The sequence below is a fragment of the Hypanus sabinus genome, chromosome 1, assembly GCF_030144855.1.
Source record: "Hypanus sabinus isolate sHypSab1 chromosome 1, sHypSab1.hap1, whole genome shotgun sequence".
In the NCBI taxonomy this organism is placed as follows: domain Eukaryota; kingdom Metazoa; phylum Chordata; class Chondrichthyes; order Myliobatiformes; family Dasyatidae; genus Hypanus; species Hypanus sabinus.
The window spans coordinates 3,015,527-3,042,265 of NC_082706.1; the positions used below are offsets into that span (position 1 = coordinate 3,015,527).

General features: G+C 46.6%; 1 protein-coding gene across 1 annotated transcript in view; it reads right to left on the minus strand.

The window, feature by feature from the left end:
- pbdc1 (polysaccharide biosynthesis domain containing 1) overlaps window positions 1-26,739 on the minus strand; it is a 35,276-nt gene that overhangs the window by 5,544 nt on the left and 2,993 nt on the right. Inside the window, exons 3-4 of the mRNA XM_059959886.1 lie at window positions 18,129-18,188; window positions 334-474 (exon numbers count right to left, since the gene is read on the minus strand). Coding sequence (XP_059815869.1) covers window positions 334-474; window positions 18,129-18,188 — 201 coding nt within the window. The remainder of the gene's footprint in view (window positions 1-333; window positions 475-18,128; window positions 18,189-26,739) is intronic.

The window sequence follows — 26,739 nt, forward strand, 5'->3', positions numbered from 1 at the left end:
AAATAAGGAATCCCACATCATTACTGCACTCCTGTTCACCTCTCACCTCCCACAACTGCCTGCTCGAAAACTCCACTCACCCCTTCGCTGACAGTCACCTGCTTGAAAACTCCACCCATCTCACAGCTGCCTGATCGAAAGGTCCACTCACCCCCTTCCCAACAGTCGCCTATTCGAGAGCTCCACTCACACCCTCCCCAGTGGCCCAGCTGCAAAATGTGTGTGCAGGTGCCATGGCTCTGATACTTCAGGATACATGCACTGTCCTGAACTCTTGCTGTCCGTGTGTGAGATAGTGTCCTCTGTGAGTGGTTGGTGAATTCTAGAACTTACCAGTTTGGCAGACTCAGACTTCAGTTCATCTGGATCAAGGACATCGACCTTCATGTCATTAAATCGCTTTCTGAATTCTGTGTAGATCAGATCATCTTCTTTAGTCAGTCTAAGGTATCGTGGGTCAACTGAAGAAATGAGCTGTGGGAAGAGCAGAGGTGAAAGAAGGCCACGATTCACACCACTATCCAACCACATTCCCAAAGATGCTGCCATTTCCTGCTAATACATGAATGGGAACTCCCATGGGAAACTAACCCACAGCATTAAGGGAATATTCACCTTAGGAGCAGAAAATTTAGACTAAGTGGAAAGGGGTAGCAGAAAGTGGAGAAATGAAGGCATCCTCACAGTGGAAGCTCAAAGTTGAGAAGTGGAAGACTTGGGATGAGGCAGATTAATAGTCTGGCACAGACTAGATGGGCCAAGGGATCTGTTTCCTGCTGTAGTGTTCTATGATTTACTGTAAGGTTGGAAGAGGGTATAAAAGACAAGTCTCCATACATTGTGTACAAGGCACTCGTGAAACTACAGCTAGAGTATTGTCTAGAGTTCCTTATGTCATTTAGAGATACAGCACGGTAACTGGCCCTTCTGTCCCAACGAGCCTGCTTTGCCTGATTACACCCTTGTGACCAACTAACCCACTAGACAGTAGGTTTTTGGAATGAAAGGGTTAATTTATGAGGACCATTTGATAGCTCTGAACCTCTACTCAGTGGAGTTTAGAAGAGTGAGGGGATCTCATTAAAACTTAATGAATATTGAAAGGCCATTGAGATGATGTTTCCTGTAGTGGAGGAATCTTAAGGCTAGACAGTACAACCTCAGAATAGAGGAACGTCCATTTAGAATAGCAATAAGGAGGAATTTCTTTAGCCAGAGGATGGTAATTCTGTGGAATCCATAGCCACAGATGGCTGTGGAGGCTAAGTCATTAGGCACATTTAAAGTGGAGGTTGATAGGTTCTGAATTAGTCAGGGCATCAAAGGTTACAGGGAAGAAGGTGGAGGATTGGGATTAAGAGGGATAATAAATTGGCCATGATGGAAAGGCAGAGCAGACCCAATGAGTGGAAAGGCTCCAGTGCCTTATGGTCTTAAAAACCCACCAATTCTGAATTTGACAATTTCAAATAACCAGCCTTTCTGCAAGAACATCCACCTGTAAATTCAAATTGCATTTCTCTCTCACAAATGCTGCCTCACCTGTTGGCTATTTCAAAGTCAAAATCAAAGTATGCATATGTCATCATACTCTACCTTGAGATTCATTTTCTTGCAGGCTTTTACAAGAAAAAAGAGTACTATAGAATTTATGAAACATAAAGACTGAGAATCAATGTACAGAATAAGATTGTGCAACTATCAAATCAAAGTTCAAAGTAAATTTATTATCAAAGTAGAAATGAGTCCTTCCGTTAGTCGGGGTCAACCATGGATGTGTGTTCCAGCATCCACATGATACGTAAGCCTGGGCAGTACAATATGGAGAGCAAAGCTCCCTCTCTCTCCACATGTCTGATGAATCCAAATGAACACCAGAGACCGATGCAGTTTGACACCATTGATGTTGCAGGAGTTTCCAGTCAGCATTGAACTCAACATAAAACTTCCTTAGGGACTCCAGCTGTGGATTTATCCCGAAGTCTTCCCCATGAGCAGGTATAGTCACAAGCCAGTAGAAGTTTGAGATTAGAGATTTCCTTCTCTTAGATGAGCTGCCAACCACAGCTAAGAAGTCCTACCTACCCAAACAGACTGGTTTTAAGGTGCCAATAACCTACCTTTGCCCCTTTACCTGTCAATAGAATCAGTTCTGCCAGGCTTAATAGCTAAGCCACACATGAAGGCCAGGAGCTGGACTTGGTTGTCAGAGGTTATTTGAGACGCACGCCATTGGGAGCATTTAAGAAGTCGTGGGGGCTTATCCCCACTTCCATCCCTGGCTTAACAACATTAAGGAACCAAAGTATATTTACGTCACCGTATAAAAGCCCAAGTTTCATTTTCTTTACGGGCATTAAGAGTAAATACAAAGAAACACAATAGAATCATTGAGAAATTGCACATAACAAAAGATAGACAAATAACTAATGTGCAAAGTTTAAAAAGAATAGATGGATAAATAATACTGTGAACATGATTTGTAGAGTCCTTGAGAGTGAGTCCCAAGGTTGTGGAATGAGCTCAGTGTTGGGGTGAGTGAAGTATCACCTCTGGTTCAAGAGCCTGACAGTAGGGAGGTAATAACTGTTCTTGAACCTGGTGGTGTGGGACCTGAGGCTCCTGAATTCCTTCATGATGGCAACAGCAAGAACAGAGCATGGCCTGAGTGGTGGGGATCCTTGATGATAGATGCTGATCTCCTGCCACAGCATTTTGTGTAGATACACTCAATATTGGGGAGAGCTTTGCCAGTGATGGACTGGGGTGTATCCACTACTTCGGCTTTTCCATTCAAGGGCATTGGTGTTTCCATTCCAGGCAGTGATGCAGCCAGTCAACATACTATCCACCACACTTCTATACAAGTTTGCCAAAGTTTTATGTGACATGCCGAACTTTTACAAACTTTTAAGAAAGCAGAGACTCTGCCATGCTTTCAGCACAATTGCACTTTCATGCTGAACCCAGGACAGGTCCTCTTTAAGGATAATGCTGAAGAATTTAAAGTCGCTGACCCTCACCACCTCTGATCCCCTGATAAGGGCTGTCGACTGGACCTTTGGTTTCCTCCTCCTGTAGTCAATATCATCTCTTGGGTTTTACTGACATTGAATGAAAGGATGGTGTTCTGGCACCACTCAACCAGATTTTCAATCTCCCACCCTCCTATATGCTAATTCAGCACCACCTATGACTCGGCCGACAACAGTTGTGGTGTGCATAGCAATTGTAAATATTCAAGAGTACTGTCATTTCCAGTACACAAGTGTAAATAAAAACAATTGTTACTCTGACTCAAATGCAGCACAAAGAAACAGAGTAAGTTAAGGAACACAATGAATATAAATGCATAAGATAACATATAGATTGACTGTACATCCATAAGGTGACACTAGGCAAAGGAGTGTCTCTATACAAAGTGACTGACAGGAAATGATGAAATGAAGTAGTGGTGGCAGGGGGTGTGGAGGGTTAAGAAAGTGGGTTGGGGTATTAATCAGCCTTACCGCTTGGAGAAAGTAACTGTTTGAGTCTGTTGGTCCTGGCATAGATGCTACATAGCCTCCTCCCTGATGGGAGTGGGACAAACAGTCCACGAGTAGGGTGGGTGGGACCCTTCATGATGTTACTTGCCCTTTTCCGGGTGGGTGGGACCCTTCATGATGTTACTTGCCCTTTTCCAGCACCTTACCGTATATATGATGACAGATAGACTGATGCCAGTGACGTGTTGGGAAGTTTCGACTACCCATTGAGGAGCCTCCCTGTTCATCGCAGTGTAGTTTTTATACCAAGAAGTGATACATCTGGTTAGGATGCTCTCTACTGCACATCTGTAGAGTGCACGAGTATAGGTGTGCAAAGTCCAGCTCTCAGAAAGTGAAGCTGAAAATGAGTGTTCCTGATTGTGTAGGATATGTTCTAGCATCATGAGAGGTTGTGCACTCCCAGGAATTTGAAATGCTCGCAGATTCCACTGCTGTCCTGTCAATGTAAAGGGGGGGGGGGGGGGGCGGTGAATACAGCACAGGAGCTGTACTTAGCCTCACAGTTGTATGTATAAAATGAACAGAGCAGAAGGCTAAACGCACAGCACTGTGGTGCACCTGCACCGGAGATTGTTTCCAACCTAAACTGACTGGTATCAACAAGGAAGAAAATCAAGGATCCAATTGCATAAGGAGGTATTGAGGCCAAGGTCCTGGAGTTTATTGATTTGCTTTGAGGGGATGATAGTATTGAATTCTGAGCCGTCATTGATAAAGAGCACCCTGATGTATGCATCTTTGCTGTCCACATGTTCCAAGGTTGAGTGAAGAGCCAATGAAATGGCATCTACGGTAGGCAAATTGGAGTGGATTCACGTCACTTCTCAGGCAGGAGTTGATATGTTTTATCACAGTGGAAGTAAGTGCTACTGGACAATAGTCACTGAGGCAGGTTATCACATTCTTCTTGGGCACTGGTATAATTGGAGCCTGCTTGAAGCAGATGGGTACTTCAGACAGCTGAAGCAAAGGTTAAAGATATAGGGGAATACTCCAGCCATCAATCAGATCAACACAGCTCCATAGTACGCAGCCCAGTACCCCAACTAAACCGATGCTTTCCTTGGGTTCACCCTCCTGAAGGATGTTCTCATGTCAGCCTCAGAAACTGAAATCACAGGGTCTTCAGGTAGAAGTTCATGAAAGTGCCTCCACATTTTGTGGTCAGCACCGAGCTCATCTGGAAGCAAAACCTTGTTGTCACATCGCGTGGTTTTACTTTGCAGGAGGTGATAGCAATCAAGCCTTGCCACAACTGTTCAGTATCCTTCAATGATTCAAGTTTGATCTGGAATTGCCACTTCACAGAGGCTGTAAATCAACTTCCTGTATTTTACTTGATCACTAGTTCTGAATGCCACTGATCTGGCCCTCAGTAGATTGTGGGTCTTGCGATTCTAGTGATGGAGTAGTAATGCAGCAACAATACCATTAGAAACCATGAAGCTACCCCTCATTATATATAATACTGAGAACGTGAGTTGTAGACTCCTTGAAATGGAGTCCATACTTTCTGAAATCAGTCTAGAGCAGTGTTGAGTGAAGTTATCCACACTGGTTCAGCAACTTGATGGTGAAGGGTAATAACTGTTCCTGAACCTGGTGGTGTGGGACCTGATGGTTGAGGGGTAATAACTGTTCCTGAACCTGGTGGTGTGGGACCTGATGGTTGAGGGGTAATAACTGTTCCTGAACCTGGTGGTGTGGGACCTGATGGCTGAGGGGTAATAACTGTTCCTGAACCTGGTGGTGTGGGACCTGATGGCTGAGGGGCCACAGTAGATAAATCCCAAGGACCTGACGGGGTATTCCCTTGGACCTTGAAGGAGACTAGTGTTGAAATTGCAGGGGCCCTGGCAGATATGTTTAAAATGTCAGTATCCACAGGTGAAGTGCTGGAGGATTGGAGGATAGCTCATGTTGTTCCATTGTTTAAAAAAGGCTCTAAAAATAATCTGGGAAATTATAGGCTGGTAAGTTTGACATCGGTTGTAGGTAAATTATTGGAAGGAGTACTAAGAGATAGGATCTACAAGTATTTAGATAGACAGGGACTTATTAGGGAGAGTCAACATGGCTTTGTGCGTGGTATGTCATGTTTAACAAATCTATTAGAGTTTTTCAAGGAGGTTACCAGGAAAGGGGATGAAGGGAAGGCATTGGATGTTGTCACATGGACTTCAGTAAGGCTTTTGACAAGGTCCCGTATGGGATGTTAGTTAGGAAGATTCAGTCGCTAGGTATACACAGTGAAGTAGTAAATTGGATTAGACATTGGCTCAATGGGAGAAATCAGAGAGTGGTCACGGAGGATTGCTACTCTGAGTGGAGGCCTGTGACTAGTGGTGTGCCACGGTGATCAGTGCTGGGTCCATTGTTATTTGTCAACTATATCAATGATCTGGATGATAATGTGGTAAATTGGATCAGCAAGATTGGAGGTGTAGTGGACAGTGAGGAAGGTTTTCAAAGCTTGCAGAGGGATTTGGACCAGCTGGAAAAATGGGCTGAAAAATGGAAGATGGAGTTTAATACAGACAAGTGTGAGGTATTGCACTTTGGAAGGACAAACCAAGGTAGAACAGACAAGGTAAATGGTAGGGTGTGGCAACCCACTTCCTAGTGCACTCGAACCAGCTCACAAATAGCCAGCGCGCCGGCATAAAGGCCAGTCCCAAAAGGGCGCCCGGTCTGCTTCACTAATAAAGGGAAAAGCTCGCACAGGACTGTGAAGACGTGCCCCCTACAGCATCCGCGCCCGGAGAGGGCGGGATCAGGGAGGCTTTAAAGCGAGGCCGCGAAGTTCATATAAAATCTTCTTCTTTAACTGCAGTTTACCGACACACCGCTACAGTTGGTGACCCCGACGGTCCAAACGATCTTTGGACTGGAGATGAACGACGCCGCAGCTGTTCATGCAGTTTCATTGAAACTGCCAAGCTTCTGGATGCTGCGACCTCACCTGTGGTTCCAGCAAGCAGAACCCCAATTCCACGTTCGGCAGATAACCTCAGAAGACACACGTTACTACTACGTGGTGAGCTCCCTCGACCAGGAGACAGTCGCTCAGGTTGAGGAGTTCGTACAGTCTCCCCCAGCGGACTGCAAGTACACGGAATTCAAAGCCCTGCTCATAAGGACTTTGGGACTCTCACGGCGCGAGCGGGCTGCCCGATTACTGCACCTGGATGGTTTGGGGGACAGACCTCCATCGGCTTTAATGAATCAGATGTTGTCTCTGGCCGGAGGACACAAGCCCTCCCTCATGTTTGAGCAGGCATTCCTGGAGCAGCTGCCCGAGGACATACGCCTGCTGCTGTCCGACACGGATTTCAGCGACCCCCGGAAGGTGGCAGCCCAGGCGGACTTGCTGTGGAACGCCAAGAAGGTGAGTGGGGCGTCCGTCGCACAGATCACCAGGCCACGCTCCCAGCAGCAAACCAGACCAGGCCCGGCCATAGAGCCCGCTAACCCCAGAGGCAGGGGTGAGGAGCCCAACAAAGGTGCTTCTACCACCAACGGTGGGGCGCAGAAGCCCGCCGCTGTAGCCTACCCTGCATGTTCCCGGGAAACGCCAGGGCCAGCCGCCGCTGATGGCTACGGCGGCTGGCCATTGGGATAGCCTCCTGTATGTGTGGGGCAAGAGGTCGGGATGCCGTTTTTTGGTCAACACCGGTGCCAAGATCAGCGTCTTACCTCCGATGAGTTACGACACCCGCAACAGAGAACCAGTTCCCACCCTGAGGGCTGCGAACGGCAGCACAGTAAGGACCTACGGCACCCGTACGGTGCAGCTGCAGTTCGGCTCCAGCCGGTTCACGTGGGACTTCACACTGGCTGCCGTAGCTCAACCGCTTCTGGGTGCGGATTTTTTGCGGTCTCACAGCCTCCTGGTCGACCTGCCCAGGAAGAGACTGGTCCACGCTGAGACCTTTCAAATGTTCTCCCTGGGTGAAACCCAGTTGCCAGCCCCTCACATCGACTCCATCACGCTGTCCGACAACGACTTCACCAAGGTCCTGGCAGATTTCCCATCGGTTCTGGCACCGCAGTTCACGGCAGCCATGCCCTGTCACGGCATACAGCACCACATCCCGACCCAGGGACCACCCCTCCACGCCCGTGCTCGAAGGCTTCCCCCGGACAAGCTCCGACTGGCAAAGGAGGAGTTCAAGAGGATGGAGGAATTGGGGATCCAATTGGCGGTCCAATTGTCCAATGGTCCAATTGTCGGAATTGGCGGTCCGACAGCCCATGGGCCTCCCCCCTGCACATGGTGCCCAAAGCGACGGGGCTGGAGACCGTGCGGCGACTACCGGAGGCTGAACGAGGCTACAACACCGGACCGCTACCCTGTGCCGCACATTCAGGACTTTGCAGCAAACCTGCACGGCGCACGGATCTTCTCCAAGGTAGACCTCGTCCGAGGTAACCATCAAATCCTGATGCATCCCGACGACGTCCCCAAAACAGCACTCATCACCCTGTTCGGCCTGAAGAATGCCGCACAGACATTCCAGCGGTTAATGGACGCAGTGGGACGCGATCTGGACTTCGCTTTCATCTATTTGGACGACATCCTCATAGCCAGCAGCAGTCGTCAGGGGCATCTGTCCCACCTCCGTAAACTCTACGCCCGACTGAGTGAACACAGTCTAACAATCAACCCGGCCAAATGCCAATTCGGGCTCGACACCATCGACTTCTTGGGCCACAGGATTACTAAAGACGGGGCAACCCCTCTGCCCGCTAAGGTAGACACAGTCCGCCATTTCCCCCGACCCACCACAATCAAAGGCCTTCAGGAATTTGTGGGTATGGTAAATTTCTACCACCACTTCCTCCCTTCAGCTGCCCGAATCATGCGCCCCCTGTTCGCCCTGATGTCAGGTAAGGGCAAGGACATTACCTGGGACAAGGAGTCCGCCGCCGCTTTCATTAAAACGAAAGAAGCCTTGGCAAACGCCGTGATGCTAGTGCACCCCAGAATGGACGTCCCTACCGCCCTCACAGTGGACGCATCAAATATGGCAGTCGGTGGGGTACTGGAGCAACTCTTCGAGGGTCGCTGGCAACCCCTGGTGTTTTTCAGCAAACACCTGTGACCACACGAGCTCAAATACAGTGCTTTCGACCGGGAACTGTTGGCGCTATACCTGGCAATCCAGCATTTCAGGTACTTCTTAGAAGGTAGGCCCTTCACCGCGTTCACGGACCACAAGCCGCTTACCTTTACGTTCACGAAGGTGTCTGATCCCTGGTCATACCGCCAGCAGCGCCATCTGTACTACATCTCTGAATACACGACGGATGTCCGGCACGTCTCGGGTAAGGACAATGTCGTGGCGGACGCACTCTCTCGCCCTAACATTCATGCGCTTTCCCAAGGGGTAGACTTTGAGGCGCTGGCAGAGGCGCAGCAGGCAGACGAGGAGATCCCTAGTTATAGAACCGCAGTCTCCGGTTTGCAGCTCCAGGACCTTCCCATAGGCCCAGGTGAGAGGACCCTACTCTGTGACGTCACCACCGGCCAACCCCATCCCGTTGTCCCGGCAAACTGGCAGCGCCGTGTTTTCGCATTCATAACTTAGCGCACCCCTCCATCAGGACAACCGTCCAGATGGTCTCCAGCAGGTTCGTTTGGCACGGTCTCCACAAGCAGGTCAGTGAATGGGCCAAAACGTGCATGCGCTGCCAGACGGCCAAGGCGCAGCGGCACACCAAAGCCCCACCGCAGCAGTTCCATCCCGCCCACCGGCGTTTCGACCACATTCATGTGGATATTGTGGGCACCCTGCCAGTGTTGCCCGGAGTGCAGAACCTCCTCACTATCGTGGACCAGTTCACCGGATGGCCAGAGGCGATCCCGCTCACCGACACCACCTCCGAATCTTGCGCCCGGGCACTGATCACCGCCTGGGTGTCCCGCTTTGGTGTAGCGGCCCACATTACCTCCGACAGAGGCGCCCAGTTCACCTCCAGCCTGAGGTCAGCTATGGCCAGCCTTTTGGGGACACAGCTGCACCACACAACTGCCTACCACCCACAGTCGAACGGGCTAGTGGAGCGTTTCCACCGTCACCTAAAGTCGGCTCTCATGGCCCGCCCGCGAGTTGCTAACTGGGCGGACAAGCTTCCCTGGGTCCTACTCGGCATCCGCACGGCGCCCAAAGAAGATCTGCACACCTCGTCGGCCGGGTTGGTGTACGGCGCGCCCCTGGTCGTCCCCAGGGAGTTCATACCAGCCCAAAGGGGGCACGAGGAAGAACCCGCAGCAGTCCTGGGCAGACTACACGAGAGGCTCGGCAACCTGACCCCCATACCCACTTCGCAGCATAGGCAGAACCCGACCTGCATACCCAAAGACCTACAGAACTGTAAGTTTGTGTTTGTACGAAGGGGCGGGCATCGGCCACCGCTGCAACGGCCCTACGAGGGACTGTTTGCAGTGATCAGGAACAACGGGTCCATGTTCGTGCTGGACGTTGGGGGGAGAGAGGAGGTTTTCACGGTGGACCGACTCAAACCAGCCCATGTGGACTTGGCGCAACCGGTCGAGTTCTCGGCACCGTGGCACAGAGGCCGACCTCCCAAACAGGGTCCGGCCCAGACTACTGTGGACATTGGGGGGGTGTATCGCCGGTTCTGGGGGGGGGGGGGGGGTTATGTGGTGACCCACTTCCTAGCACACTCGAACCGGCTCACAAATAGCCAGCGCACCGTCATAAAGGCCAGTCCCAAAAGGGCGCCCGGTCTGCTTCACTAACAAAGGGAAAAGCCCGCACGGGACTGTGAGTACGTGACCCTTACAGCATCCGTGTGCGGAACAGGACCGTGAATACGTGCCTCCTACAGCATCCGTGCCTAGGGAGGGCGGGATCAGGGAGGCTTTAAAGCGAGGCCGCAAAGTTCAAATAAAATTTTCTTCTTTAACTGCAGTTTACCGACTCCCTGTCGTTATTTCTGCGCTGCGTGTAGCACACCGCTACAAGGACACTGAGGAGTGCAGTAGAACAGAGCGATCTGGGAATACAGATACAAACTTCCCTCAAAGTGGCATCACAGGTAGATAGGGTTAATACTATTAGAGAGCTTTTGGTACATTGGCCTTTATAAATCAAAGTATTGAGTATAAGAGTTGGAATGTTATAGTGAGGTTGTACAAGATATTGGTGAGGCTGAATTTGGAGTACTGTGTGCAGTTTTGGTCACCTAATTACAGGAAGGTTATTAATAAGGTTGAAAGAGTGCAGAGAAGGTTTACAAGGATGTTAGAAACATAGAAAATAGGTGCAGGAGTAGGCCATCGGCCCTTCGAGCCTGCACTACCATTCAGTATGATCATGGCTGATCATCCAACTCAGAACCCTGTACCTGCTTTCTCTCCATACCCCCTGATCCCTTTAGCTACAAGGGCCATATCTAACTTCCTCTTAAATATAGCCAATGAACTGGCTTCAACTGTTTCCTGTGGCAGAGAATTCCACCGATTCACCACTCTCTGTGTGAAGAAGTTTTTCCTCATCTCGGTCCTAATAGGCTTCCCCTTTATCCGAGTCAGCATGGATTTATGAAGGGAAAATCATGCTTGACCAATCTTCTGGAGTTTTTTGAGGATGTAACTATGAAAATGGACAAGGGAGAGTCAGTGGATGTAGTGTACCTGGACTTCCAGAAAGCTTTTGATAAAGTCCCACATAGGAGATTAGTGGGCAAAATTAGGGCACATGGTAATGGGGGCAGAGTACTGACATGGATTGAAAATTGGCTGGCTGACAGGAAACAGAGTAGCGATTAACGGGTCCCTTTCGGAATGGCAGGCTGTGACCAGAGGGGTACCGCAAGGTTCAGTGCTGGGACCGCAGCTGTTTACAATATAAATTAATGATTTAGATGAAGGGATTAAAAGTAACATTAGCAAATTTGCTGATGACACAAAGCTGGGTGGCAGTGTGAAATGTCAGGAGGATGTTATGAGAATGCAGGGTGACATATGAGAATGTAGGGTGACTTGGACAGGTTGGGTGAGTGAGCAAATGTATGGCAGATGCAGTTTAATGTAGATAAATGTGAGGTTATCCACTTTGGTGGCAAGAACAGGAAGGCAGATTACAATCTAAATGGAGTCAAGTTAGGAAAAGGAGAAGTACAACGAGATCTAGGTGTTCTTGTACATCAGTCAATGAAAGCAAGCATGCAGGTACAGCAGGCAGTGAAGAAAGCTAATGGCATGCTAGCCTTTATAACAAGAGGAATTGAGTATAGGAGTAAAGAGGTCCTTCTGCAGCTGTACAGGGCCCTGGTGAGACCCCACCTGGAGTATTGTGTGCAGTTTTGGTCTCCAAATTTGAGGAAGGACATTCTTGCTATTGAGGGAGTACAGCATAGGTTCACAAGGTTAATTCCTGGAATGGCAGGACTGTCATATGTTGAAAGATTGGAGCGACTGGGCTTGTAAACACTGGAATTTAGAAGGATGAGAGGGGATCTGATTGAAACATATAAGATTATTAAGGGATTGGACACGCTGGAGGCAGGAAGCATGTTCCCGCTGATGGGTGAGTCCAGAACTAGAGGCCACAGTTTAAGAATAAGGGGTAGGCCATTTAGAACAGATGCGGAAAAACTTTTTCACCCAGAGAGTGGTGGATATCTGGAATGCTCTGCCCCAGAAGGCAGTGGAGGCCAAGTCTCTGGATGCATTCAAGAGAGAGTTAGATAGAGCTCTTATAGATAGTGGGGTCAAGGGATATGGGGAGAGGGCAGGAATGGGGTACTGGTTGTGTATGATCAGCCATGATCACAGTGAATGGCGGTGCTGGCTAGAAGAGCCGAATGGCCTACTCCTGCACCTACTGTCTATTGTCTATTATCCTTAAACTGTGACCCCCTCGTTCTGGACTTCCCCAACATCGGAAACAATCTTCCTGCATCTAACCTGTCCAATCCCTTTAGAATTTTATACGTTTCAATAAGATTCCCCCTCAATCTTCTAAATTCCAGTGAGTATAAGCCTAGTCAATCCAGTCTATCTTCATATGAAAGTCCTGCCATCCCAGGAATCAATCTGGTGAACCTTCTTTGTACTCCCTCTATGGCAAGAATGTCTTTCCTCAGATTAGGGGACCAAAACTGTACACAATACTCTAGGTGTGGTCTCACCAAGGCCTTGTACAACTGCAGTAGAACCTCCCTGCTCTTGTACTCGAATCCTCTTGCTATGAATGCCAACATACCATTTGCCTTTTTCACCGCCTGCTGTACCTGCATGCCCACTTTCAATGACTGGTGTACAATGACACCCAGTTCTCATTGCACCTCCCCTTTTCCTAATCGGCCACCATTCAGATAATAATCTGTTTTCCTGTTCTTGCAACCAAAGTGGATAACCTCACATTTATCCACATTAAATTGCATCTGCCATGTATTTGCCCACTCACCTTATCTATCCAAGTCACCCTGCATCCTCTTAGCATCCTCCTCACAGCTAACACAGCTTTGTGTAATCCGCAAACTTGGAGATGCTGCATTTAATTCCCTCGTCTAAATCATTAATATATACTGTAAGCAACTGGGGTCCCAGCACTGAGCCTTGCGGTACCCCACGAGTCACTGCCTGCCAAGGTCTGAAAAGGTCCCGTTTACTCCCACTCTTTACTTCCTGTCTGCCAACCAATTCTCTATACACATCAATACCATACCCCCAATGCAATGTGCTTCAAGTTTTAACACTAATCCCTTGTGTGGGACTTTGTCAAAAGCCTTTTGAAAATCCAAATATACCACATCCACTGGCTCTCCCCTATCCACTCTACTAGATACATCTTCAAAAAATTCTCTAAGATTTGTCAGACACGATTTTCCTTTCACAAATCCATGCCGACTTTGTCCGATGATTTCACCGCTTTCCAAATGTGCTGTTATCACATCTTTGATAACCGACTCTAGCATTTTCCCCACCACCGATGTCAGGCTAACCGGTCTATAATTCCCTGGTTTCTCTCTCACTCCTTTTTTAAAAAGTGGGGTTACATTAGCCACCCTCCAATCCTCAGGAACTAATCCAGAATCTAAGGAGTTTTGAAAAATTATCACTAATGCATCCACTATTTCTTGGGCTACTTCCTTAAGCACTCTGGGATGCAGACCATATGGCCCTGGGGATTTATCTGCCTTTAATCCCTTCAATTTACCTAACACCACTTCCCTACTAACATGCATTTCCCTCAGTTCCTCCATCCCACTAGACCCTCGGTCCCCTATTTCTGGAAGATTATTTATGTCCTCCTTAGTGAAGACAGAACCAAATTAGTTATTCAATTGGTCTGCCATGTCCTTGTTCCCCATGATCAATTCACCTGTTTCTGACTGTAAGGGACCTACGTTTGTCTTAACCAATCTTTTTCTTTTCACATACCTATAAAAGCTTTTACAGTCAGTTTTTATGTTCCCTGCCAGCTTTCTCTCATAATCTTTTTTCCCTTTCCTAATTAAGCCCTTTGTCCTCCTCTGCTGGTCTCTGAATTTCTCCTAGTCCTCAGGTGTGTCGCTTTTTTTTTGCTAATTTATATGTTTCTTCTTTGGACTTGATACTATCCCTAATTTCCCTTGTCAGCCACGGGTGCACTACCTTTCCTGGTTTATTCTTTTGCCAAACTGGGATGAACAATTGTTGTAGTTCATCCATGTGATCTTTAAATGCTTGCCATTGCATATCCACCGTCAACCCTTTAAGTATCATTTGCCAGTCTATCTTAGCTAATTCACGTCTCATACCTTCAAAGTTACCCTTCTTTAAGTTCAGAACTTTTGTTTCTGATTAACTATGTCACTCTCCACCTTAATGAAGAATTCCACCATATTATGGTCACTCTTGCCTCGCACAACAAGATTGCTAACTAACCCTTCCTCATTGCTCAATACCCAGTTTAGAATGGCCTGATCTCTAGTTGGTTCCCTGACATGTTGGTTCAGGAAATCATCTCGCATACATTCCAAGAAATCCTTTCCCCAGCACCCTTACCAATTTGGTTCACCCAATCTATATGTAGATTGAAGTCACCCATTATAACTACTGTTCCTTTATTGCATGCATTTCTAATTTCCTGTTTAATGCCATCCCCAACCTCACTACTACTGTTAGGTGGCCTGTACACAACTCCCACCAGCGTTTTCGGCCCCTTAGTGTTATGCAGCTCTACCCATATCGATTCCACATCCTCCAAGCTAATGTCCTTCCTTTCTATTGCGTTAATCTCCTCTCTAACCAGCAATGCTACCCCACCTCCTTTTCTTTCCTGTCTATCCCTCCTGAATATTGAATATCCCTGGATCTTGAGCTCCCATCCTTGGTCACCCTGGAGCCATGTCTTTGTGATCCCAACTATATCATCTTCATTAATAACTATCTGCACATTCAATTCATCCACCTTGTTACGAATGCCCCTCGCATTGACTCACAAAGCCTTCAGGCTTGTTTTTACAACACTCGTAGCCCTTATACAATTATGTTGAAAAGTGTTACCGGGACTTGAGAAACTGAGTTACAGAGAAAGGTTAAATAGGTTAGGGCTTTATTCCCTGGAGCATAGAAGAATGAGGGGAGATTTGATAGAGGTATATCAAATTATGATGGGTATAGAGTGAATGCAAGCAGGCTTTTTCCATTGAGGCTAGGGGAGAAAAAAAACCAGAGGACATGGTTAAGAGTGAAGGGGGAAAAGTTAAAAGGGAACATTAGGAGGGGCTTCTTCACACACAGAGTGGTGAGAGTGTGGAATGAGCTGCCAGATGAAGTGGTAAATGTGGGCTCACTTTTAACATTTAAGAAAAACTTGGGACAGGTACATGGATGAGAGTTGTAAGTAGGAATATGGTCCAGGTGCAGGTCAGTGGGACTAGGCAGAAAAATGGTTCAGCACAACCAAAAAGGGCCAAAAGGCCTGTTTCTGTGCTGTAATGTTCTAAGGTTCTATGGGTGATAACTGTTCCTGAACCTGGTGGTGCGGGACCTGATGGTTGAGGGGTAATAACTGTTCCTGAACCTGGTGGTGTGGGACCTGGTGGTTGAGGGGTAATAACTGTTCCTGAACCTCATTATGTGGGATCGGAGGCTGATCTTTCAGGATTCCAGCAAAGGGAAGGGTGGGTATTGAACTCATTCCTCAGGTATCCTTGCCAAAAGTACTCCATTCTTACAGATCCCAAAACATTCCTTGTGAACTCCCTGGAAACAACAGCACAGGATGAGATGTACTGTGTTCCCTAGTTCTTCCCACCCCACCTCTGAACTTTCAGCAAAAAACAGAATCCCAGCAATGGTAGCAGCAGAGGTCATCCTGCACACTTTTCAGTCCTAGACAGACCACTGCTAAGAACCTGCTCTACTTGTTATCCTCTCCGGATGGAATGCTGGTACCGGGGAAGTGGCTGAAGCAGGTCCAACTCAGTCATTTCAGAAGAACTTGGTAGGTACATGAAGGGAAGGAGGATATGGGCTGACCAGAGTAAAATTAGTTGGGTTGGTGAGGATTGATTAATCTGAGGGGCCTTCATCTGTGCTGTCTTGTTTTATAAGTTTCCTTAAGTTTATTATAGCCGGGGTGGTAATGAGGACAAGCTCCCACTACCTATTAAATGACGAGCACCTCAAATAGCCTCTGACATCCAAGTCCAGCTGCTGGCCTTCATGTGTAGCTTAGCTACTAAGCCCGGTGAAACTATTTCTACTGACAGGAGAAGGGACAAAGGCAGGTTACTGGCACATTAAAACCAGCTCCTTCGGGCAGATAAGGCTCATCAGCTGTGCTTGACAGCTCATCTAGAAGGAAAACTCTTATCTCAAACCTGCACTGCCTTCCAGCTATACCCGCCCAGAGGGAAGACTTTAGGAGTAAACTGGGAGGCAAAAATGCAGAGCCGGAGTCCCTAAGGCAGTACTACATTGAGTTCAATGTTGTTACCAAACTGTATCTGTCTCCACTGTTCCTTCGGGTTCATCAGATGCCTGGAAAGGGGTTATATCCATGGTTAATACTGACTGACGGAGGTCCTCACCTCATTGTTTTATGACCATGATTATAATTCCTTCCCTTTACTGTCTTAAACTTTGTAAAACACCAATAAATTTTTTTTAAAGTCCCAGGCCTATATAACAGGTAACTCAAAGACAGGTTAAACAAGTTTTGAAGATATTTTTAATGGAAGGAATTCTGGAACATTGAATACTTACTTACTGAATACTTACTGATACGGGACAGAGCAGACCCTTTGGTTCTACAAGCCACACCACCCCAGGAACCCCCAACAAAACCGATTAAACCCGAACCTAATCACAGGACAATTTATAATCATCAATTAACCTACCCGGTATATCGTTGGACTATGGGAGGAAACTGGAGAACCTGGGAAAAACACATGCATTCCATGGGGAGGAATGTATAGACGGCACCAGAATTGAACTCTGAAATGCCGGGAGGTGTAACAGCATCACACTAACTGCTACACTACCGTAGTACCTCAAACAGGGAGGTAGGGTCCTAAAGACAGCTTCTTAGCACACTGGTCTTTGTCCTGAATACAGAAGTTGGGCTGTTATGTAGAAGTTGTATTAGACATTGATAAGGCCTAACGTGGAGTATTGTGTCTAGTTCTGGTCACCTACCTACAGGAAAGATGAGAGTAAGATTGAAAGAGTGCAATGAAATTTACCAGGATGCTGCCAGGACTTGAGTTATAAGGAAGGGTTGAATAGGTTAGGACTTTATTCCTTGAGTGTAGGAGAATGAGGGGAGATTTGATAGAAGATAAATTGAGGGGTAGAGATAGGGCAAATGCAAGTCGGCTTTTCCTACTGAGATTGGGTGAGACTGCAACTAGGGGTTAAAGGCAACATATTTAAGGGGAACATCTTCATTCAAAGGATGGGGAGACTGGGGAATGAGATGCCAGAGGAAGTGATGGATGCAGATTCAATTTTAACATTGAAGAGAAGGTTGGATAAGTACTTGGATGGGATGGTCCAGGTGCAGGTTGATGGGACTAGGCAGAATAACAGTTTGGCACAGATTAGATAAACTCTGCAATGGATGGTCCCAAGCTCAGGTGCAAGAGGAGCTACTCCACCCAGTGGTACAGAAACACCAACAGCTGATCCAAAGTCCTCATCCCTGGGAGAGGAGGAACTTCACCTAGAAGCTGTATGAAACCATGAGGTGAAAGCAGAAGCCACAGGGTTGATCAACCTTCCATTGGCCTGGGTAGAGAGTTCTGACGAGCCACTGCCAGTGGCCTGTGCCCCAGGTGGGTTAGATGGTCTGAAGTGTATGTTTCTGTGCTGTTGAACCCTACACATCTACACTTTCAGAAGTGAGATGTCAACAGTGAGCAGCAATGTGAAGAACAGGTGGTACTTGGTGAGTGTGTGGTAACAACATCAAGGTTCTAGGTGAAGTTTATCACCAATCAGAAGAGCTTGGTGATGAGAAAAGTACAGGATAGGCTCTGAACACAAGTGTCTCAACAATGAGATAACAACCAGCAGACTTTACATAAAGATCTTCACAGCACCATACTTACATTGAAGTAGATCTCAGCATGTTGATAGGCCTTCATCGCCCACATCATTTCAACGTTGGCCTGCAAAATGGAGACAAATTCAACAAGTGAATTTAGTTCCACAGAACAACGGCAATACTCCAGTCATAGTAAATGGCAGTCATGAAACATGAAAGCAGAATACTGTTATAATTTCCAGTTCTTTCCCACTACTAAGACCTTGTGACCCATTTCCAAAGTTTGAACACATTTCCAAAGAAAACTTCTCCAATAAAACAGTTACAAATAATGTAAATAATACTACCAGCAACTAGGTAATCAGAAGAGATCTGACAATCAGTATGTAGCATTTCATTAAAAACTAGCCTCCAAGCAACTATATCGTACGTTAGTTGGCATTTATGGATCTGGATATGCCTTTGATGAGGTCGCGACAATCCAACCATTTGCTCCAAGTAACACCTTCTCACTGCAGACACAGAACATTACAATACAGTACTGGCCATTCAGCCCACATTACTGTACAGACCCTTTAACCCTCTCCAAGATCTATCAAATCCTTCCCTACATTTTTCTATCATCCATGTGCCTATCTGAGAGTTTCTTAAATGTACCTAATATATCTGTTTGACAACCTCTGCCAGCACATTCCACACAATTACCAATCTCTGTGTAAAAAACCTGCCTTTGACATTCCCCATATATTTCCTTTACAACACCTTAAAATTATATCCCCTCATATGAGCAAATTCCACCCTGGGAAAAAGTCTCTGACAATGCCTCTTATCATCTTGTGCACTTCTACCAAGTCATCTCTCATACTCCTTCACTCTAAAGAGGAAATCCTAGCTTACTCAACCTATCCTCATAAGGCACGCTCTCTAATCCAGGCAGCATTGTGGTAAAACTCCTCCACAACCTCTCTAAAGTTTCCATACCCTTCCTGTAATGAGGTTTCCAGGTCAGAACACACTATTCCAAGTTCAGTCTAACCAGGGTTTTATACAGCTGCAACATTATCTTGCGGCTCTTGAACCCAATTTCCCGACTAATGAAGACCAACATGTGACCCTCATCACATACCTCCCACTGGCTGGAGGAGAACACCAGCTGAAAGGAGAACTGAAGTCATCAACTGAAACAGTACATCAGATGGAATCATGGACAAAGGGGTGAAGAAACAGCCCTGCCACTTGTAAAGTCCATTTCACAAGGCTGGAGAGAAACAGAAGCTACATCAAGTGTGATGCAAAGTCAGTGATACCGTTGCCAAGTTTGCAGATGATACGAAGATTGGTGGAGGGGCAAGAGGTGTCAAGGAAGGATGCAGAAGGACTTAAGCAGATTAAGAGAATGGGCAAGAAGGTGACAAATGAAATATTGTGTTGGAAAATGCATAGTCATGCACTTTGGTAGTCGAGATAAATGTGCGGATTGTTCTCTAAACGGGGAGAAAATCCAGGACTCTGAGATGCAGAGGGACTTGGGAGTCTTTGTGCAGAACACTATGAAGGTTAACTTGCAGGTTGACTCAGTGGGGAGGAAAGCAAATGCGATGTTAGCATTCATTTCAAGAGGTCCAGAATACAACAGCAGGATGTGATGCTGAGATACTGGTGAGGCCTCACCTTGAGTACTGTGAACAGTTTTGGGCCTCTCATCTTAGAAAAGATGTGCTGGCATTGGAGAGTGTCCAGAGGAGGTTCACAAGGATGATTCCAGGAATGAAAGGGTTATCATACGAGGAACGGTGGATGGCTCTGGGTCTGTACTCACTGGAATTCCAGAAGAATGAGAGGGGATCTCATTGAAACCTTTTGACTGTTGAAAGGCCTAGATAGAGTAGATGTGAAAAGGATGTTTCCCATGGTGGGAGAGTCTAGGACAAGAGGGCAAGCCTCAGGATAGAAGGGCACCCCCCTCAGCCTCCTTCACTCCAAGGAAAAGGATCCCAGCCTGTCCAGTCTCTCCTCATACCTCAAGGTTCCAATGCCGGCACCCATTTGTGGATCACTTCTGCTCCCCCTCCACACCCTTCCTAGTGTATGCCAGCTGAAACGTAGCTGATTCCAGAGTCCGTTTCATCAACATCTGTAATAGCTGTCAATTCTTGTACTCGGTACCCTTTCTGAGTAGGGGAATTAAAGGTTATGGGGGAAAAGGCAGGTATGTGGAAATGAGTCTATGGCCAGACCGCCATGAACTCATTGAATGGCGGAGCAGGCTCAACGGGCCAGCTGGCCGACTCCTGCACCTGTTTCTTATGAAACCTGGCAAACCTATCTATCTGTTGCCACTTGCAGGGAACCACATACCTGGGTCCTGAAGGGTTTCAGCCCGAAACGTCAACTGTTTACATTTTCCCATAGGTGCTGCCTGCCTGACCTGCTGAGTTCCTCCAGCATTGTGTGTGAGTTGCTTTGCATCCCTAGCATCTGCAGATTTTCTCGTGTTTGTGAACCACATACCTGTAACCCCTTGGTCTCCCTATTTTACAACACACTCTGACTTTTCTGTGTATCTCCTGACTTGATTTAACTTCCCAAGATGTATCACTTTGCAATTGTCTGAGTTAAATTTTATATGCCATTCCTCGGCCAAGGTGCAAAGCACAATACATTTCGTCTCACAGGACACAAAAAGTTGCAATCTATATGGAGTAGGTGGATAGTTAGGGGGACAGATAGGAGGTTCTGTGGAAGAGATCGAGAATCCTGGATGGTCTGTTGCCTCCCTGGTGCCAGTGTCGGCAATATCTCAGATCAAGTTCTCAGTATTCTCAAGAGGGAGGGTGAGTATATATAGGGACCACGACATGGGTAGGAAGAGTGAGGAGGTCCTGAAAGGTGAGTTTAGGGAGCTAGGTGCCAAGTTAAAGGACAGGACCTCCAGGATAGCAATCTCAGGATTGCTATCAGTGCCACGTGCAGGTGGGTTTAGAAATAGTAAGATAGTGCAGATCAACACGTGGCTGAAAACATGGTGCAGGAGGGAGGGCTTCAGATTTATAGTTAATTGGGCAGTTTTCCAGGGAAGGTGGGACCTGTTCCAGCGGGACGGTTTACATCTGAACTGGAGGAGGACAAATATTCTTACAGGTAGGTTTGCTAGAGAGGCTCCAGTGGATTTAAACTAGACGTGAGGGGGGAGGGGAACCAGAGTGTAGGAACAGATGTATGGGAGAAGGAAGAAAAAGAAGACAGTAAAGTTCTTTGTACTGTTAGAAATAAACAGAGCGGAAGAGGTGGAGAATTTCTTAAATGCATTTATTTTAATGCTAGGAGCAATGTAAGAAAGGTGGATGAGCTTAGAGCATGGGTTGGTACCTGGAAACATGATGTTGTAGCTATTAGTGAAACATGGTTGCAGGAAGGGAGTGATTGGCAACTAAATATTCCTGGATTTCACTGCTTCAGGTATGATAGAATCGGAGGGACAAGAGGGGGAGATGTTGTGTTGCTTGTCAGAGAAAATATTACAGCGGTGCTCAGGCAGGATAGATTAGAGGGCTCGTCTAGGGAGGCTATTTGGGTGGAATTGAGGAATGGAAAAGGTGTAGTAACACTTATAGGGGTGCATTATAGACCACCTAATGGGGAGTGAGAATTGGAGGAGCAAATTTGCAAGGAGGTAGCAGATATTAAGAGGAATAGACAAAGTGGACAGCCAGCGCCTCTTCCCCAGGGCACCACTGCTCAGTACAAGAGGACAAGGCTTTAAGGTAAGGGGAGGGAAGTTCAAGGGGGATATTAGAGGAAGGTATTTCACTCAGAGAGTGGTTGGTGCGTGGAATGCACTGCCTGAGTCAGTGGTGGAGGCAGATACACTAGTGAAATTTAAGAGACTACTAGACAGGTCTATGGAGGAATTTAAGGTGGGGGGTTATATGGGAGGCAGGGTTTGAGAGTCGGCACAACATTGTGGGCCAAAGGGCCTGTAATGTGCTGTACTGTTCTATGTTCCATATTTGTAGTAAGCATAGGGTTGTGATTGTGGGAGATTTTAATTTTCCACACATAGACTGGGAAGCCCATACTGTAAAACGGATGGATGGTTTGGAGTTTGTAAAATGTATGCAGGATAGTTTTTTGCAGCAATACATAGAGGTACCAACTAGAGAAGGGGCAGTGTTGGATCTTCTGTTAGGGAATGAAATAGGTCAGGTGACGGAGGTATGTGTTGAGAAGCACTTCAGGTCCAGTGATCACAATGCCATTAGTTTCAATATAACTATGGAGAAGGATAGGACTGGACCCAGGGTTGAGATTTTTGATTGGAGAAAGGCTAACTTTGAGGAGATGCAAGAAGATTTAGGAGGAGTGGATTGGGACAATTTGTTTTATGGGACGGACATAATAGAGAAATGGCGGTCATTTAAAGGTGAAATTTTTTTTTAATTCGTTTTTTTTTATATATTTTCTACATCGCTACAGATTTAAAAAAACCCAGATCAAAATGAAGAACATTAATACAGTGCAAAGATAAACATATAATAATAATATAATACAAAAAAAGATGATTGAGAAAGCACCCAAATTGAAGACATGTAAAATTAGTATCCTCCCCAAGCCCAGCAACAAAAAAGAACTCCAGACCAACCACAACACAATATAAATCAGGACATTCAAACCCCCAAAACTGTAAATACACTTAGCAACAGAAGATATTAATGCCTACTACAAAAAAAAAGGAGCTGAAAGCAAGGGACCAAAAAAAAAACCTTAGTTAAGAGGAAGGTTATGAAAGTACTCAATAAAAGGTCCCCAGACCTTATGGAACTTTATATCCGAATTAAGAACTGAATAATTAATTTTTTCAAGGTCTAAGCAGGACATAATATCATTAAGCCATTGAGCATGTGTGGGCGGGGCAACATCTCTCCATCTAAGGAGGATTAAACGTCTAGCCAGGAGAGAAGCAAAAGATAATATTCGACACTTAATCGAACTCAGATGTAAATCTGTCTCACCCAAAAAACCAAACAAAGCAATTAAAGGGTTAGGTTCTAGGTGGTGATTCGGAATATAAGATAACGTTATGAAGACACCTTTCCAAAATTTCTCCAAGCTAGGACAAAACCAGTACATATGAATGAGAGAGGCCTCACCCTTTTGCATTCATCACAAAGACTAATATTAGGGTAAAATCGAGATAATTTAGATTTAGACATATGGGCTCTATGAACAATCTTAAACTGTAAAAGGCAATGGCGAGCACAAAGAGAGGTTGAATTAACCGATTTGAGAATCGAGTCCCAAGTCTCATCAGATAAGGAGATATTTAAATCATGCTCCCAAGCTATTCTAATTTTCTCCACAGGGGCACGTTAAAGGTGAAATTTTGAGGGTACAGAATCTTTATGTTCCTGCTATTGAAAGGAAAGGTTAAAAGTTTGAGAGAGCCATGGTTTTCAAGGGATATTGGAAACTTGGTTAGGAAAAAGAGAGAACTAAAATAAATATAGGCAGCATGGAGTAAATGAGGTGCTCGAGGAATTTAAAGAATGTAAGAAGAATCTTAAGAAAGAAATTAGAAAAGCTAAAAGAAGATACGGGGTTGCTTTGGCAAGTAAGGTGAAAATAAATCCAAAGGGTTTTTACTGTCATATTAATAGCAAAAGGATAGTGAGGGATAAAATTGGTCCCTCAGAGAATCAGAGTGGACAGCTATGTGTGGAGCCAAAAGAGATGGGGGAGATTTTGAACAATTTCTTTTCTTCAGTATTCTTAAGGAGAAGTATATTGAATTGTGTGAGGTAAGGGAAACAAGTAGGGAAGTTATCAAAATTATGACGATTAAAGAGGAGGAAGTACTGATGCTTTCAAGGAATATAAAAGTGGATAAATTTCCAGATCCTGACAGGATGTTCCCTAGGACCTTGAGGGAAGTTAGTGTAGAAATAGCAGGGGCTCTGACAGAAATATTTCAAATGTCATTAGAAACGGGGATGGTGCCAGAGGATTGGCGTATTGCTCATGTGGTTCCATTGTTTAAAAAGGGTTCCAAGACTAAACCTAGCAATTATAGGCCTGTCAGTTTGGCGTCAGTGGTGGGTAAATTAATGGAAAGTATTCTTAGAGATGGTATATATAATTATCTGGATAGACAGGGTCTGATTAGGAAGTCAGCATGGATTTGTGCGTGGAAGGCCATGTTTGACAAATCTTACTGAATTTTTTGAAGGGGTTATGAGGAAAGTTGACAAGGGTAAAACAGTGAATGTTGTCTATATGGACTTCAGTAAGGTCTTTGACAAGGTTCCGCACGGAAGATTAGTTAAGAAGGTTCAATCGTTAGGTATTAATATTGAAGTAGTAAAATGGATTCAACAGTGGCTGAATGGGAGATGCCAGAGAGTAGTGGTGGATAACTGTCAGGTTGGAGGCCGGTGACTAGTGGTGTGTCTCAGGGATCTGTACTGGGTCCAATGTTGTTTGTCATATACATTAATGATCTGGATGATGGGGTGGTAAATTGGATTAGTAAGTATGCAGGTGATACTAAGGTAGGTGGCGTTGTGGATAATGAAGTAGGTTTTCAAAGTTTGCAGAGAGATTTAGGCCAGTTAGAAGAGTGGGCTGAACGATGGCAGATGGAGTTTAATGCTGATAAGAGTGAGGTGCTACATTTTGATAGGAATAATCCAAATAGGACATACATGGTACATGGTAGGGCACTGAAGAATGCAGTTGAACAGAGTGATCTAGGAATAATGGTGTATAGTTCCCTGAAGGTGGATTCTGATGTGGATAGGGTGGTGAAGAAAGCTTTTGGTATGTTGGCCTTTATAAATCAGAGCATTGAGTATAGGAGTTGGGCTGTAATGTTAAAATTGTACAAGGCATTGGTAAGGCCAAATTTGGAATATTGTGTACAGTTCTGGTCACCGAGTTATAGGAAAGATGTCAACAAAATAGAGAGAGTACAGAGAAAATTTACTAGAATGTTACCTGGGTTTCAGCACCTAAGTTATAGGGAAAGATTGAACAAGTTAGGTCTTTATTCTTTGGAGCGTAGAAGGTTGAGGGGGACTTGATAGAGATATTTAAAATTATGAGGGAGATAGATAGAGTTGACGTGGATAGGCTTTTTCCATTGCGAGTGGGGAGATTCAAACAAGAGGACATGAGTTGAGAGTTAGGGGGCAAAAGTTTAAGAGTAACATGAGGGGGAATTTCTTTATTCAGAGAGTGGTAGCTGTGTGGAATGAGCTTCCAGTAGAAGTGGTAGAGGCAGGTTCAATATTGTCATTTAAAGTAAAATTGGATAGGCATATGGACAGGAAAGGAATGGAGGGTTATGGGCTGAGCGCAGGTCAGTGGGTCTAGGTGAAAGTAAGCATTTGGCACGGACTAGAAGGGCTGAGATGGCCTGTTTCCGTGCTGTAATTGTTATATGGTTAGGTGGAGGGTCAGGCAGTGCTGAGGAAGCAGGGTATCTGCAGAACAATTACACAGATTATGAGAATGGGCAAAGAAGTGACAGATGGAATAGTGTTGGGAAGCGTATGTTCATGCACTTTTGTAGAAGTAATAAAAGCATAGGCTAAAATCAAAGGACAGAGTACACTCCCCCCCCCCCCCCCATATACATGAAGAAGTAGTAGAAAGTGTGGAAAACCTGAAGTTCCTTGGAGTTACGTTGTCAAAACAGCTGACATGGACCCCCAACACCTCGCTGACGTGGACCCCCAACACCTCGCTGACGTGGACCCCCAACACCTCGCTGACGTGGACCCCCAACACCTCGCTGACGTGGACCACCAACACCTCGCTGACGTGGACCACCAACACCTCGCTGACGTGGACCCCCAACACCTCGCTGACGTGGACCCCCAACACCTCGCTGACGTGGACCACCAACACCTCGCTGACGTGGACCCCCAACACCTCGCTGACGTGGACCCCCAACACCTCGCTGACGTGGACCCCCAACACCTCGCTGACGTGGACCCCCAACACCTCGCTGACGTGGACCCCCAACACCTCGCTGACGTGGACCCCCAACACCTCGCTGACGTGGACCACCAACACCTCGCTGACGTGGACCTCCAACACCTCGCTGACGTGGACCACCAACACCTCGCTGACGTGGACCCCCAACACCTCGCTGACGTGGACCCCCAACACCTCGCTGACGTGGACCCCCAACACCTCGTTGACGTGGACCCCCAACACCTCGGTGACGTGGACCCCCAACACCTCGGTGACGTGGACCACCAACACCTCGCTGACGTGGACCACCAACACCTCGCTGACGTGGACCCCCAACACCTCGCTGACGTGGACCCCCAACACCTCGCTGACGTGGACCCCCAACACCTCGCTGACGTGGACCCCCAACACCTCGCTGACGTGGACCCCCAACACCTCGCTGACGTGGACCCCCAACACCTCGCTGACGTGGACCCTCAACACCTCGCTGCTTGTAGAAAAGGCACAACAAAGACGCTTCCTCCTCAGAAAGCTGAAATGGGCCAAACTCCCACAAAAGCTGTTGCTTAACTTCTACAGAAGCACAACTGAAACCATCCTGACCAACAATGCCACAGTGTGGTATGCCAGCTGCACAGCCACTGAACGACAAGACCTGCATCGTGTGGTGAAGGCGGCCCAGCGAACTGTCAGGATGG